At 38.9% G+C, this 13,529-nt stretch overlaps 1 protein-coding gene across 1 annotated transcript; it reads right to left on the bottom strand.

The window, feature by feature from the left end:
* Positions 1-3,216: 3,216 nt before the first annotated feature.
* On the bottom strand, positions 3,217-13,399 carry LOC762422 (UPF0565 protein C2orf69 homolog). The gene is made up of 5 exons (XM_030989986.1): positions 13,107-13,399; positions 8,464-8,751; positions 7,801-8,043; positions 4,837-5,058; positions 3,217-3,773 (listed from the first exon to the last, which is right to left on the bottom strand). The coding sequence occupies exons 1-4, from the start codon at positions 13,266-13,268 to the stop codon at positions 4,873-4,875; spliced, it is 879 nt and encodes a 292-aa protein (XP_030845846.1). The 5' UTR covers positions 13,269-13,399; the 3' UTR covers positions 3,217-3,773; positions 4,837-4,872.
* Positions 13,400-13,529: the final 130 nt, after the last annotated feature.

The following is a 13,529-nucleotide window of genomic DNA, read 5'->3' as shown; positions in this document are numbered from 1 at the left end:
TAATGTCAAAGCACATACATGTACCAGCTATTAAAATGAAGTTTACCATCAGTGTTTAACAAAATAAATCAGGAAGGTCGTATTCCTATCCATTGCCAGTATTTTATATGTCCATTCCATCATTGGCATGTAGATTGTTGTCAGTGTATGGCATTCTTCTGCTATTCATTTTAACATTTTACTACGTGATACCGTATGAGATTACATTACAGCTTGCAAATGGCGTCTCACTGAGTCCCGTTTTCGGAATTTGTTCTCCTCAAACAAATTTGGACTCGTCTTCGTAGTAGCGTTTTTTTAACAATAGTTTGCCAAATTATCCCTTGTAGCTTCTATCAAACACTCCATCGGTGGATAGAAAGGCTTTTTTCATGGAAAAATCAACGTCAAAATCGGCCGGTGGTAAAACCACTACAGGTTGTACCACCGCATCGGCAACCGCTTCCCAGGCCGCCACAGGCGGGGGTAAGCCAGCGGCTCAGTCCGCTACCTCTACGGGGGAGCGGAGCGATAAACCTGCAAAGGCTAACAGTGATAGCAAAACTGTCAAACACATTAATATTCCCTTCTGTTTGACCCACTTGCAGGGATCTGGATCAAGTCCCCTTCAGCGTAACGCTGTTGACCTCCTGAACAAGCAGGCAAGATGTAGGGAGGAGCAGTATGTCCTGGTGCGAGAAATGAGGCAGTTTCTGAATACTATGCGCAAACAACACCTCAACCTATCTAAATGTGTTGTCAACATGGGCAAGGAGGTGTCCAAGCAACAAAAAGGCTTAAGACACCTTATCTCAATCAAGCTGATGGTTATTGAGGGCCAGCTGCAGCATGATAGAGCTGCTGCATCATCTGCGCAGTATATTCCTCATGTGCAGTACGTTTCTGGCGTATATCAGAATTACGGCACAAACATGGATTTTTTTTCCCCAGGCAATCTGAGAATGCAGAGATACATGAAAGCACCTACTCGGATTACAAGAATGACTTGGGAGGATGCAGAGATTTCTGGGGCGGAGATTTCAGAGGATGAGGATTTCACTGATGAAACTTGACTCAAATTTTGTTTGTTTATTGTGTTCTCGATCCAAATGGAAATCTGCAAGCGAATGCAACGGAACGGAGAGAGGCAGAGCTCACGTTTGAAGCCCCACTTAACCTGTCCGCCCAACTGGAAGTGCCACCCACAACTGGACCAGCATTTACACAAGTGAGGAAAGTCCTTGCAGACGGCAGTAGATGCAGTGGAGGAGCTGAAGGCAGAGTATGGGGACACTCCAAAAGAGAACCCATTCGCCGCCTTCTACGAGAGGATGCAACGAAACAGAGAGACTGCGCAATATTAATCTTAAAATTAGAACTACCGTAAGTCTACAGGTAGCTCACAATAGCAGAGTCTAGTAGGAAGCAAAGAAAGGCAAATTGGGATGCAATCGAGAAACACTATCTTCTGGAATTATTAGCAGAAAGTGTAGAGGTCATCGAGAATAAGAAGAACGACTATGAGGCCAATGTGGCAAAGAACACTGAGTGGAGCCGCATCCACCTGATGTTCCAAGCTCGTCATGGACATAGGAGAGAATTAAAAGAGGTCAAGGAGCAATGGAAACGCATGAAGCTGGTGGCGAAGAACGAGTGGAGCATGTGGAGTTCGGGAAGGAGATTGACAGGGGGAGGACCAGCTCCTGAAACTCCTTCCACAATCACAAAATTTGTACATGAGTATAGAAACCATTACACAAGCATATTTTGGCGTTGATGTTGTTTTTGACATGTAGGAACTAACAATCTGAACAGGAATGTGTGGGATGCTGATGTAGAACATTATTGATTACCTTATAATACAGTGTGGGAACTATATCTATCAGCGTTAATCATTTGTAATGCTATTTTGCCCAGATGGGACTCTGAGGACCTTTATGCAAACAGCGTTTATTACAATATCAAACTGAACAATTTAGCATGCTCTTTGGTGAGAACTGTAAATTGTATCATACAGTGTAATTTGTTTGATAGATTAGAGGATTTATGTGAATATGGCTGACTGCATCTCAACGACTTTGGCAAAATTATATTTGTTGATGCTGTTATTTTGGCTATCAATAATTGTTTGTCACATCGTAGTAAGGTGACTGTATATGTTCTCCTGGAACTAAAAAAGATTTAGACTTTGAAGCCCCAGAGACCTGTATGGCGGCCACTTCGAGACTTGTTGGCCACTTTAGGCACTCTGTAATTGCCAGCAAGTCATTGAGTGCTAAGCAGGAGCAACATAACTTACCCAAGCACAAACTCATCCAGTCGGTGAAGACATGCTGGAATTCTGTGCACGAAATGTTTAAGCATGTCCACAAGCAGAAATGGGCAATCATGAGCGTCCTCGGACATGACCGGTTGACGCCCAAACAAGATGCTTCAACGTATGAACTAAAGGATGAACAATAGACGATCATCACAAAATGGTGAAAGTCCTGCAACTTCTTCAGGTAACTATTCCAACATGAAGAAAAAAAATTATTAATACTTCAATTCATCATTATTCAAAATGAGAAAGAAGACATAACAGGTAGGTTTGACTAGGGGCAAGAAATAGACATTTTGTCAAGGTCTAGGACTCTTACAGTGTGGAAGACAAAGAGAAGAGAGCGATACGTTCGATCAAAGAGGAGGCTCCTTAATTACCTGGCGTACAAGGGCTGAAGACTGCCTGTTAGATGAAGGTTAACTAGGATTTGTCATGATTGTATTAAGCAGGCTTTAGTATTCAAGTGAAACCAGTACAGTTGAAGTTGCTTTGTTACAGCAGTTTCAGGAAAAGTTTGTTCAAAGATATTGTACAGCTACAACAGGCCTGAATTTGTTTGTTGATTGGAGATGACTAGTCTTGACGAACCTAACATGGCATTGATGTGGATTAGCGTTTGTGAACTTTATCAGATTCACGCATCATGTGGAGGACGCCACAAATTTTTTACATGAACCCTGGACCAAAGGCAACACCTACATGTACATGTACAGTTGTACGTAACCATTACCCTATTTTGGAACATTATCTAAAACCAAAATTGTAAACCTAACACCATAAGGTCTGGAAAATACCATACCCTTAAGAAGTTCTTTGGCAAATTTAGTTTCCTTTACAATGAAAACTTCCCATGAAAGATACATGGAATAAATAATAACTAATTTAGCATATGAATATAATGAATATAAGAAGTGCTATTGGCAATAACGCAACTTGATGATCTAGATACTTTGTGAGAAGAAGTTTTTCTGAGTTGTTAAATACAGAATATTTACTATGGAATGATAAAATACTTAAGAAGTACACAACTATAATGATTTAAACCTAAATCAACATCAAACTCGGCTATTACTTCTCCAATTCCACTATTAATTGAATGATTTACTTTTTATGGCTGTCTGAATAACGTACATGTATATCAAAATCAATGAGTATCCAATACGTTAAATGTACGCAAACCTCAAGCCTTAGATTAAGAATGGACTCTGTAACTGCTCATGGGTCTGACCGGTCCCTGGCTGCACTGAATGATCTTTGATGGGTCTGACCGGTCCCTGGCTGTACTGAATGATCTTTGATGGGTCTGACCGGTCCCTGGCTGCACTGAATGATCTTTCATGGGTCTGACCGGTCCCTGGCTGCACTGAATGATCTTTGATGGGTAAGACCGGTCCCTGGCTGCACTGAATGATCTTTGATGGGTCTGACCAATCTGGAATGCTCGCTCAATCATGTGTCTTCCATCAAGAATCTGGAAACAGAAGGTTAAAGAACAGTCACGATTTAAATCATATTTTCTTCAAACTTCACCTGCCAGTTTTTTTAATATCAAGTTCATTTACTGCTTCTGGTTGACTACACAATGCCCTTTTTAAATTTCATTTTGAGGAATCATCAAGTAAGGATTTATTTATCTCACTCAGCAATTTTCCATCACAATCATGCCATACATACAACACATGCTCTGGCTTCAATTCCTTCATGGTCAATCCCTAAAACAAACCAAATTTGATCTTGACTATCCCTATGTAATGCCTGAACCTCAATACCAAACTTAACATAAACTCTAGTTGTAATCCTAAAACAAAAGCTTTGATGAAATTAAGCCACAAGCAAATGTCACCAGTGCTTTAAGAGAACAAAAAGTTAGAGTAACAATCAACACTTCTGAAGACAATGTCTAGAAATTCAGTCACATTACTGTTACAGAATATGATAACAGAATTTGCATATCAAATTTTCAAAAGGTAGTTTAAAGATACTACCGTATGTCCCTTTTGCAGCCAACATCAAATTCTGTAGAACTTTGCAGAAATTAGGAATATGTCATGTATGTCCTATCTGTACAATTTAAACGTTAGCAGTGTCCTAATATTCAAATTATGCAAGGAAACCTGTTTACTTGATAGACTTCACTGTCACACACTATTGAGTGACTGACTGGCTTTTCTCTTCTTTGGTAATAGCATACATAAAATGAGCTGTAAAGGGTACATGAGCATTTGTCTACATCAATAACCTACTTCTTGTAATGACCTAAATTAAAATGATTGAATCTTTGTGCAGCATAAAACGTACGACCATTCAGTACAATGGTCTGAAAATCAGACTATTACTTACTGGTTATATAGCTCTAAAGTCGATATGACAACTAATAGTCGTTATTTTCCCACTTAAAGACATTTTAAAGCCCTCTTTTTTTAGGGAAGTTCTCAATTCAAATGCCGTTGGAATTTAACTTCTTCATTTTTTGGGGCCTGCGAATGGGACATAGTACCTTTAAACTGGGTCTCATTTGTGGTACATGTACTTACAGCATAGGGCCTGAAACAGGAGTCCTCAGATTGCCCTCAGAATAGTTTGATGACCTCAAAGTGTTTCTTTAACGACCTGCTTTCGTCCCTGAAGTGTAGCGTGCTTTTGATGTCCGCTCCGTACTGCATCAGTTTGGATATGAACTGAAGGTGCTCTTCGCCTATGTGAGGACGCCCTTCGTCCTTCACTTGGTAGGGGGTGACATGAACATAGAAGGTAGCCTACACAGAAATAAAAGGATATGGTGAACATTCACTTGGTAGGGGGTGACATGAACATAGAAGGTAGCCTAAACAGAAATAAAAGAATATGGTGAACATTCACTTTCAACAAATTAGTCTTGAGCAGAGAATTGTGGTATTCATGCCATCTTAAAGAGCATTTAAAGGTATTACTGCATACATTTCAAGCGATATAAATAATGACTCCATCTGGTATTGTTGTGTTTGGGATCGGCGTGTGTGTAGTTACATTTTTTTTAATATAAAGAGGTACATGTACATCAATAAAGAGGTGCTGAGACTTTCTTTGAAGTGTAATATACAAGAGTATAGTTTATTAACTCTAAAATCGATAGTCACATACATGTAGACCAGTTGCAATATATATTCGCAAGATCTAGAGCAGCCAAAGTATAGGTGCTAGCTTGGTGATGGTCTGAACTCCTCCCCTCTGTCATGAAGGATGCCCACTCATTCTATTCCCAAGTTTATTCTCACTGTCATCTAGCTATTAAACACATGTAATCTGTTCTGGAAAGGGTCTTATCTAACAAAAGGGGCTTTAATTATTGGGAGGGAGACAGGAAGTCTTTTGTTTTGAAGGTTCTTATCAGAGGTATACAATTTGGGTATATTTGGCTGGGATTAAGTTATTAAACAAGTGTTCTGGAAGGGGGGTCTGGTTGGTGGGTCGTATCTGTATTGGGGCATACTGAGTGATATCACTGAGAGAGCATACCTGCCAACCTGAGACAAGAGAAATTAGGAGTAAATTTTTCTGGATGGACTACGAGGTCGCGAACCACTGAAGGATTGGGGTAGTAGCCCGTAGATTGGGGGGGGGGGGGTACACATGACTTTAGGGTCTATTTTTTTTCTCTCCATTTTAATGGTGCAAATAGGCCTTTTCCTTCAACCTTTTCGCCCCACACATAAACAATTTTTGAAACATCAAAATGTGAACACTCACAAAACCACATGTTTCACTACCCACCTCAGTTAGGAGCCCTATTTTGCAAAGGTAGAAAGATTCAGAATTACTGGCTACTGGAACCAACCAATCCAGCTGATGTACAAGGTTGATATTGGACGAGCCTTGTCCTTAATTTCGCTGAAAGCTTTATGTTTCTTTGAGTTCATGTGTTTCTGAATGTCATTCATTCCCCCATGGTTGATACTGAAGTCGGCCGAACACACAATGCAAAATGCGTGTTGAAGTCCGAGTGCTGATTCTGCAACTGGAAATTGTTTCCCGTATTCTTTCTTATACTTCTGATTATTAACAGCACGAGTCTTACCCATTTCGTCCTTCAAAAATGGAGAAATCAACGAAGAAGAAGAATATAGTAGTAGTAATCCAAAATAAATCTGAGGAAGTCCGGTAAATAACAAGCTTCCACGATCGCAGTCATCGCACAAGCATTGAAGAAAACACGCCAATGTACATGTACATGTATACAGTGTTTATATGCACGTGGGCTATACGCATGCAGTTACTATGCAATATCTTCTATGAGCGCGAGCGCGGATGTCGGCGTGATCTGGTTATCAGTGCTGTGTTATGCTTTAGTCTTATGCAACAGTCGTTTGTTTTAAAAATATTTTAAAATTAAAAAAAATCAGAGTTTTGAGGCATGCACTCGGAATTCGGAGTTGGTATGAAAAATGCGGAGGAACTCCGCCTAAATCGGGGTGGTTGGCAGGTATGAGAGGGGTGTAGCCTAGTACTACTTTTACATAACAGTATATTCAATTTCTAACTTCCAAGTACTAACATTGACATTTTGGTATGGCAGTATGTCTTGCAATAAAACGATAAGGAGTAACCCAAATACTATCATGAATATTGGCGAAGAAATCTCAACAAATAGCTCCTGAGAAAGTCCAAAATACCAGTTCAACATACTACTAAGTACATGTACAGTATGTTAATAATAACTGATGACGATGTTGATAGCTATATGAGATGATTGGTACTGCAAAATTGAAACATTCTGTCGGCACAATGTGGTAAGTGAACTGGAAGCTGCCTATATTCAGCTCACTAACCCAATGCTGTGAGTTATTCTAGCTAGCATCGCTACAACCTGTTGTCAGTAAACTGCTGGCTTGACATCTTTTTATGTGAGCCAATCACAGCTCATTAATCTTACACTTGTTTTTTTTTTTTTAGCTTTCGCTTATATCGTCTCATTTCGTCTCCCTGTTCATTCTTTCCATTTACTGTTATGTAACGGAAGTACAAGTCTACACCCCCTCAGTAATAGTATATGATTTCCCAGAACAGATTACATGTGTTAGCTACATGTAGATGAAAGTGAGAATGAACTTGGGAATATAACGAGTGTGCATCCCTCATGAAAGGGGAGAGGAGTTCAGACCATCACCAAGCTCAGTCACACCTAAGATCTTGGCTGCTTTACAACTTGTGAATATATATTGAATCTGAACTATGTGACTCATGGTTTTTAGAGTTAATGAATTATACTCATGTATACTACGCTTAAAGATACAAGTCTCACCACCTCTTTATTTATGTACCTCTCGATATTGCAATTACTACAAACACACCGATCCCAAACACAACATTACTCTGATTACTGCGATTAGGGCAAGACACAAATCTTTATCATGTCTGTTTTCATTGCTATTTAGCAAAATACTTGAATAGTAGGCCTATGAGTCACCACGATGTTGTACCTTGGACTTGCTTTGCTAATATTTCTGAAAATACCATCCTACCTTAAGTTTGGAGATCTCTCTTAAGACGTTGTCATCTGTAACATACGTTGGGATAGTCCCTACATGACCTCCATCGAGCCAATAGAGGGCCTCGATTCTTCTGATAAAGGCAAGTACGGCTTTGTTAGAGCATGCATCTTCTAGTTCATACATAAGCTGATTGAGAACTGTACAGCCTTTGCTGAAACCGATCAGCGTTAGTGATGACTCCGTCAAAATGTCTCCAATTGTACCTGCTTCAACCTTTATAGAAATCAAAAGGGATAATGAAAAAGAAAAACATGAAAAGTACACAAAAACTGAATTATTCAACTACATGTATCACTTGAATAATGCTAACACAGACCCAGCATTCATCAGAGCAAAACGCAACAATAAACCATAGTTTAAAAAACACAATGCATAATGTGATCTTTTTGATGATTCATATATTTCTTTCCCTGAAATGGAAAAAAAAACTTTAAAGTCAAAGAAGCTTTGCTAATAAATAGCGAGTGAGTTACATTCATAGTCCCCCCCCCCCCCCCAACCATGAGTACTACATGTTTGCCAAGCACAATTTTTTGTTCATGTACAATTGCTTGTCATTAATGATTCACAAAAGTGTAAGTTTATATTGTCGAGATTTTCATGCAAGTTTCTAAGACTATTTAAACTACTTACCATGGAATTGGGTGCCTGTTCTTCTCCAATGCTTTTCCAAGCATTTTGAAGTAAAAGTCTCAAGTGTTCCCAAGCATGATGACACTCAATGCTAACTGGTGACCCGAGGATGTCCATCTCCATGAAGTTGTCATAGCAACTGAAAGTCTCGTCCACTCGACGAAAAGGTGTGACCATCACTATCTGGGCATGAGGAAATCTCTGTTGTAATGTGCAGATGGTGCTCTCAAATGTCCATTCTTTCCATTTCTGATTAGCTTCGTGGTGCTTCAAGATCTTCTCAAAATTCTGTGAATTCAATCAAAGTCAAACCATACAAGTTTTTCAAGATTTATCATTAATCAGATGAAAATTTGCAAATCATCTGGGTATTTGCATGGTGATCACCACAGCTATTACATGTACTTTGAATTGCATAATGTTTGTAAACAGTGAATCATCACAAATTATTTTAAAGGGATTTTACCATGCATCCAACAGACCGGCCGAAAACTGTCGACGGTCGATTACCCCCTCCTTTACTATACCAGTAAAGGAGGGGTTTTTTAGGCCACTTAAGGCCAAATAAAAAAAAAACATGTTTAGCGTGCTGTTTTTTCGAAAAATAGGAAGGAGGAGGCCCTTTTTTTTCTTCTTTCAAAATGGCCGCTCAAAATTTTCCCTGACATTCAGGCTATTTTTCAAGATGGCGGCCGACATTTTTTAATTTTTTTTTTTAAAATCAGAAATAGATCCATTTTAGCAGTGTTTTTCACGTTTTTTTTCTTTACAATTTTTTTTTTTTTTTAAATAAAAAAAAAAAATTCAAAAAAATAGGAGGCGGCCCCCCAAAAGGAAGCGGGCGGGGACGCTAAACATGTATATTTTTTTTAAATGGCCTAAGACAAAATCCTATTTTTGGACTCTTTACTTCTTATTCATTATCATTTCTTGTTCAAATCATGAAGCAAATATTATAATTCCAGAAAAAATATCATGAATTGCCATGACAATATTCATTTCAGTTTTCACCGTTTCGGGGACAGTTATCGGCCTAGCGAGACAGTTTTCGGTCGCATGTACATGTACAACTACAAAGTCAATAACAACAAAAATAGCAACAAAAACAGACATAATATGCCAACTATTAAAGTTGAAATTCAAAGAAAATCACAAATATGTCAACTAATGTATCACTAGAAACTGGTAAGATAACAGATGGCCATCGGACAAGTTTTAGATCAACTACATATCGGGTGATTTATAAAAATACAAATACAACCCCCTTCATAGCAGCTGGGATATACGAGAGATTCGCCAGAAAAATAACGATGTTTTAATGACGTCACTATATGGACCAACACTGCCCAAGCAGACGACATCCCATAGAGAATGAACATAATTGCAAAGCTATTATTTCTCAAATTATAATGAGTTTAGTGTATATAAATGTAATGGCATGTCAAACCATTCAAAAGGGGATATGACGCGATTCTGATAACTACAATATTTTGCTTGTAAATACACAGGATAGGGGTTAATTAAAAATCAAAGATACCAGACTTTCAAATTGAAAAAAACCCGGAATGATATTAAGGACGGCATTTGTTCCCTCTTGAAACGCCGAACATACCCCGGTGTGTGCAGCTGAATATACAATGGCGTCTTATTTTGTTTACAAGCGACAGATTCCTTTATATTTGTATCGCTGCATTTGTCATCAAAATAAAACCATGCGCGGGGTTTAGAGTGAGGCAATAGATTATACATTTAGCCTGAGGGTAGTGAAGTAAGAGAAAGAGCCCAAGAGAAGATGAAAACACAGGCACTGAAAAAGTGTGAGATGTCATGGGACATCGTCTGCTTGTGCAAGTCATGTCCATACTGTGATCTCACACATCTCAGCAGCGTTCGGAGAGCTCTCCAGGTGCTATGCCGGGGCTGTATTTAAGCGTTTTGTAATTTATAATAATCATTACTTCGAATGTTTCCAAGCATTGAATTTTGATAACCTTGTCGAATCAAAGTTTCAACTTTGCAATAATGAAAATAAAGTTAGTTTTTAAAATCAATGAATATCTACTTTAAAGCTGTACATCTTGCCCTCAATGATTGATTGAACTTGAAGTAAAGACTAGGTCAAAGTGCAAGAATGTACAGAAAGCCAAAATCAGTCTAATTTCAGCTTTTTGTTCATTCTGCCTTTCTGCTGGCATGGCGCTGGCCATGGCAAGCGTTTCATGAAACTGTCAATTTTAAAGTTAAACGTGTGTATTAAATTTAACCTGCGTTTCAATGGAATGTTGGTAAAAATATCCAAGAGTAAAATAACGGTTTTGTGAAACGATGCCTTGCTCTCAAATCGAGTCGATTTCAATTTCCTAAAAAAGCTAATGGCCAGTGCAGCGCCAGCCCACGCCACGTGTGTTGAGGTCTTAAAGTGTAACATGGTCTTAAAGTGTAACACGACTCCCTAGCTCCTGAAAAAATAGTCCCTGTGTTAAACATGCGTACGTGGAGCTCGCAGACGCACTTTGTACTTTGAAACCTAGCTAGCTATAGCACATCAAACAGCTGCATTACTATCCTGGCCAGTGTATTAGAAACTCTTTTTAGGCCTACGTTTGTCAAGAGACGAGGACCCTTTTCTCTTTCTATATAATTCCTTTTTTTTATAATGACTTGTTTTCGTTTTTCACACTCAGGCAAATTTACAGGACCTATTATCTTAGGATCTGTGTTTTTCCTACTTTTTCCTTGCTTGTCAGCACCTCGCATCCTTACTGAAGTCATTCCCTGGGCCCTGCTTATTATTCCTACTTTTATCTATAATCTTTTTTTGACGCAAACCAATTCTCTTCCATCCCCTTCGTCTTAATACAATTTTATACCTTATATAGCAAAGATTTCGTTATATCACTGCTCTGCACAGCACTTGAAACACCGTCCTTTGCCATTTGCATTTTGTTTCATTCTTTCTACCTAATATTCTTCTCTTAATCTGTTTGCTGTACGTTTGCATTATCAGGTACTCCCAAATGTATGCATTTTGCTTGAACATCTACTTAATTGTCAGCGCTCACAAGGCATTAACATTTGTTTATCTTGGAGCACTGGCCAGTTCTGTTTAAAATATATTCATATTTCTTTATGTATGTTTTAGTGTATACTGATGTTTTTTTTGTATTCAGAACTGAAAATGAATAAAAGAAATAAAATAAAAAGAATAGTTTCCCTTCTTCTGTCGTCTTCCTTTCATTCATATTATTTCTTTTCCTTTCATTTCATTTTTTCTTTAATAAAACATTTCATGTTTCTTTTTTTTCGTAGTTCGTTTTTCCCATATTCTTTATTTCTTCCATTAATTTTTTTTTAATAATTATGTGTCTTCGTTTTTATTTAACTCTTTTTACTTTCTTTCTACCCGGCCCCCCCACTCAGAGGTCGGAATGACCGCATGCGTGTTGCCAAAATGTCCGGTAAAGGGGTACTTTTCGTGCGACAAAGTCCGGCCCGAGAATTGTAAAAAAAGGGGTGTATTTGACTTTTCACCCGGAGATTTCTTTAAAAAGGGGGTGTTTTTCTTTTTTTCTCTCATCTCTTTGGACTCCTGAGAAATTATTCCGAATTAAGGGGGGTACATTGAGCATTTTTCCTGATTTAGGGGGGTCTTCAAGGCAGGAAAAGCACGCGAAAAGCCCGCGAAAGGGGGGTTCGGAAATGTTGGCAGTCCTCAGATAGGGGGTGCTTTCAAAAAAAGGGCCGTACGAGCATATGCGTACCCTAAATAACACTGAGTGGGGGGGGGGGGGGCCGGGTCTTTCTATTCTTCCTTTTCTTTTCTATCTCATTTTCCCTCCTATATTGGCAACGTTTTGTGTATGGGATAAACAAAAAATACCTACTCATGGAACTATGTGCTCTGATCGGTCTTTAATCCCCTCTTTTTTAAGATGTTGAATTATTGCTGCCAACTAGCTAGTTAGCCCAATTTAAGCCTCGGTCACAAATGCCATTACGAACGATTTTCAGACAATGGAAATTCGAGAAGACAATGGAAAAACAGGGAGATTCGTACGAAATTATCGTTCGTACGAACCATTTGTGACCGTAGCATAAGCGAGAGCGAGCATTACACATACAATCATGTACAGCTAGCTAGCTACAGCTGTGCGTACGCGCCGCGCGCACGCAGCGACTATTTTTTCAGGAGGTAGGGAGTCGTGTTATTAAAGGGATCCGGTAACTTTGTCTCAGATTCTGAAACAAAATTCTGGATTTAGCTCATGATGCAATGATAATTATAAACCTTTAGGTCAGCCAGGACCCCCATGACTTTTACAAGCCGATCACCTGTCTGATTATCAAGATATTTATGATTGGAATTACAAATTTTGAAAAACGTTCGCCTGACGGTTTTCAAAACACTACAGTCTATTGGGGAAAACGAGTATGGTAAAACCGGTCACTCAAAGATTTTTTACTTTTTTGAGGCACTTCTTGATCATTTTGTAGCGCAATTTTTTTTAGGGCTTCAATATTACACCATATCACAGACACTGATAACATGTAGGGCCGTGTATCTCAGATTTAACATTGTTAAACGATCCCTTTAAGACCATGTTACACTTTAAGACCTCAACACACGTGCACACAATACGTACCTGTACATCACCAGGAAAAAACACCACGGTCTCAGCAGGTACGTTCGAGCCTCCGACCGGAAACTTCCGGGAACCAAACAACAACGTATTACGTCGCTCTTCAAATCCTTCCACTTTCTCAAGAACTTTCATTCTGTTCGTTTCAATTTCTCCAGATGCCATTCCGTCAATGAAGCTTCTAAACGTCGTACAATACAGTTTTGAAATTTTCGGATAAACGCAATGTTTCCAAAAACTGTGCGTAATGCCAACAAATGCATAATTTTAACGCAAGTTCCACGCGACGTCTTGACACTCGCAATACGTAACACGTTGTACTAGCGCGCTTTCAGATCAATATCAGCTAGCTACCAAAAACTTAGTCTTCCTCAAAGTCACTTGTTTAATTTCCGAGGTGGTAATGTAAGTCCAACCTTGGTTTCA

Source organism: Strongylocentrotus purpuratus, unplaced genomic scaffold (assembly GCF_000002235.5).
Source record: "Strongylocentrotus purpuratus isolate Spur 01 unplaced genomic scaffold, Spur_5.0 spur5_scaffold_19, whole genome shotgun sequence".
Lineage (NCBI taxonomy): Eukaryota > Metazoa > Echinodermata > Echinoidea > Camarodonta > Strongylocentrotidae > Strongylocentrotus > Strongylocentrotus purpuratus.
This window is presented reverse-complemented; position numbering and strand designations above follow the sequence as displayed.

What these genes read in the sequence shown, in the direction of transcription:
- LOC762422 (XM_030989986.1), bottom strand. Translation starts at nt 13,268, where the DNA reads ATGGCATCTGGAGAAATTGAAACGAACAGAATGAAAGTTCTTGAGAAA. An exon ending in TTTTTCCTGGTGATGTACAG is followed by an intron (nt 8,752 to 13,106) that starts GTACGTATTGTG and finishes TTGAATTCACAG; the next exon opens with AATTTTGAGAAGATCTTGAA. An exon ending in GAGAGATCTCCAAACTTAAG is followed by an intron (nt 5,059 to 7,800) that starts GTAGGATGGTAT and finishes ATTTCTGTGTAG; the next exon opens with GCTACCTTCTATGTTCATGT.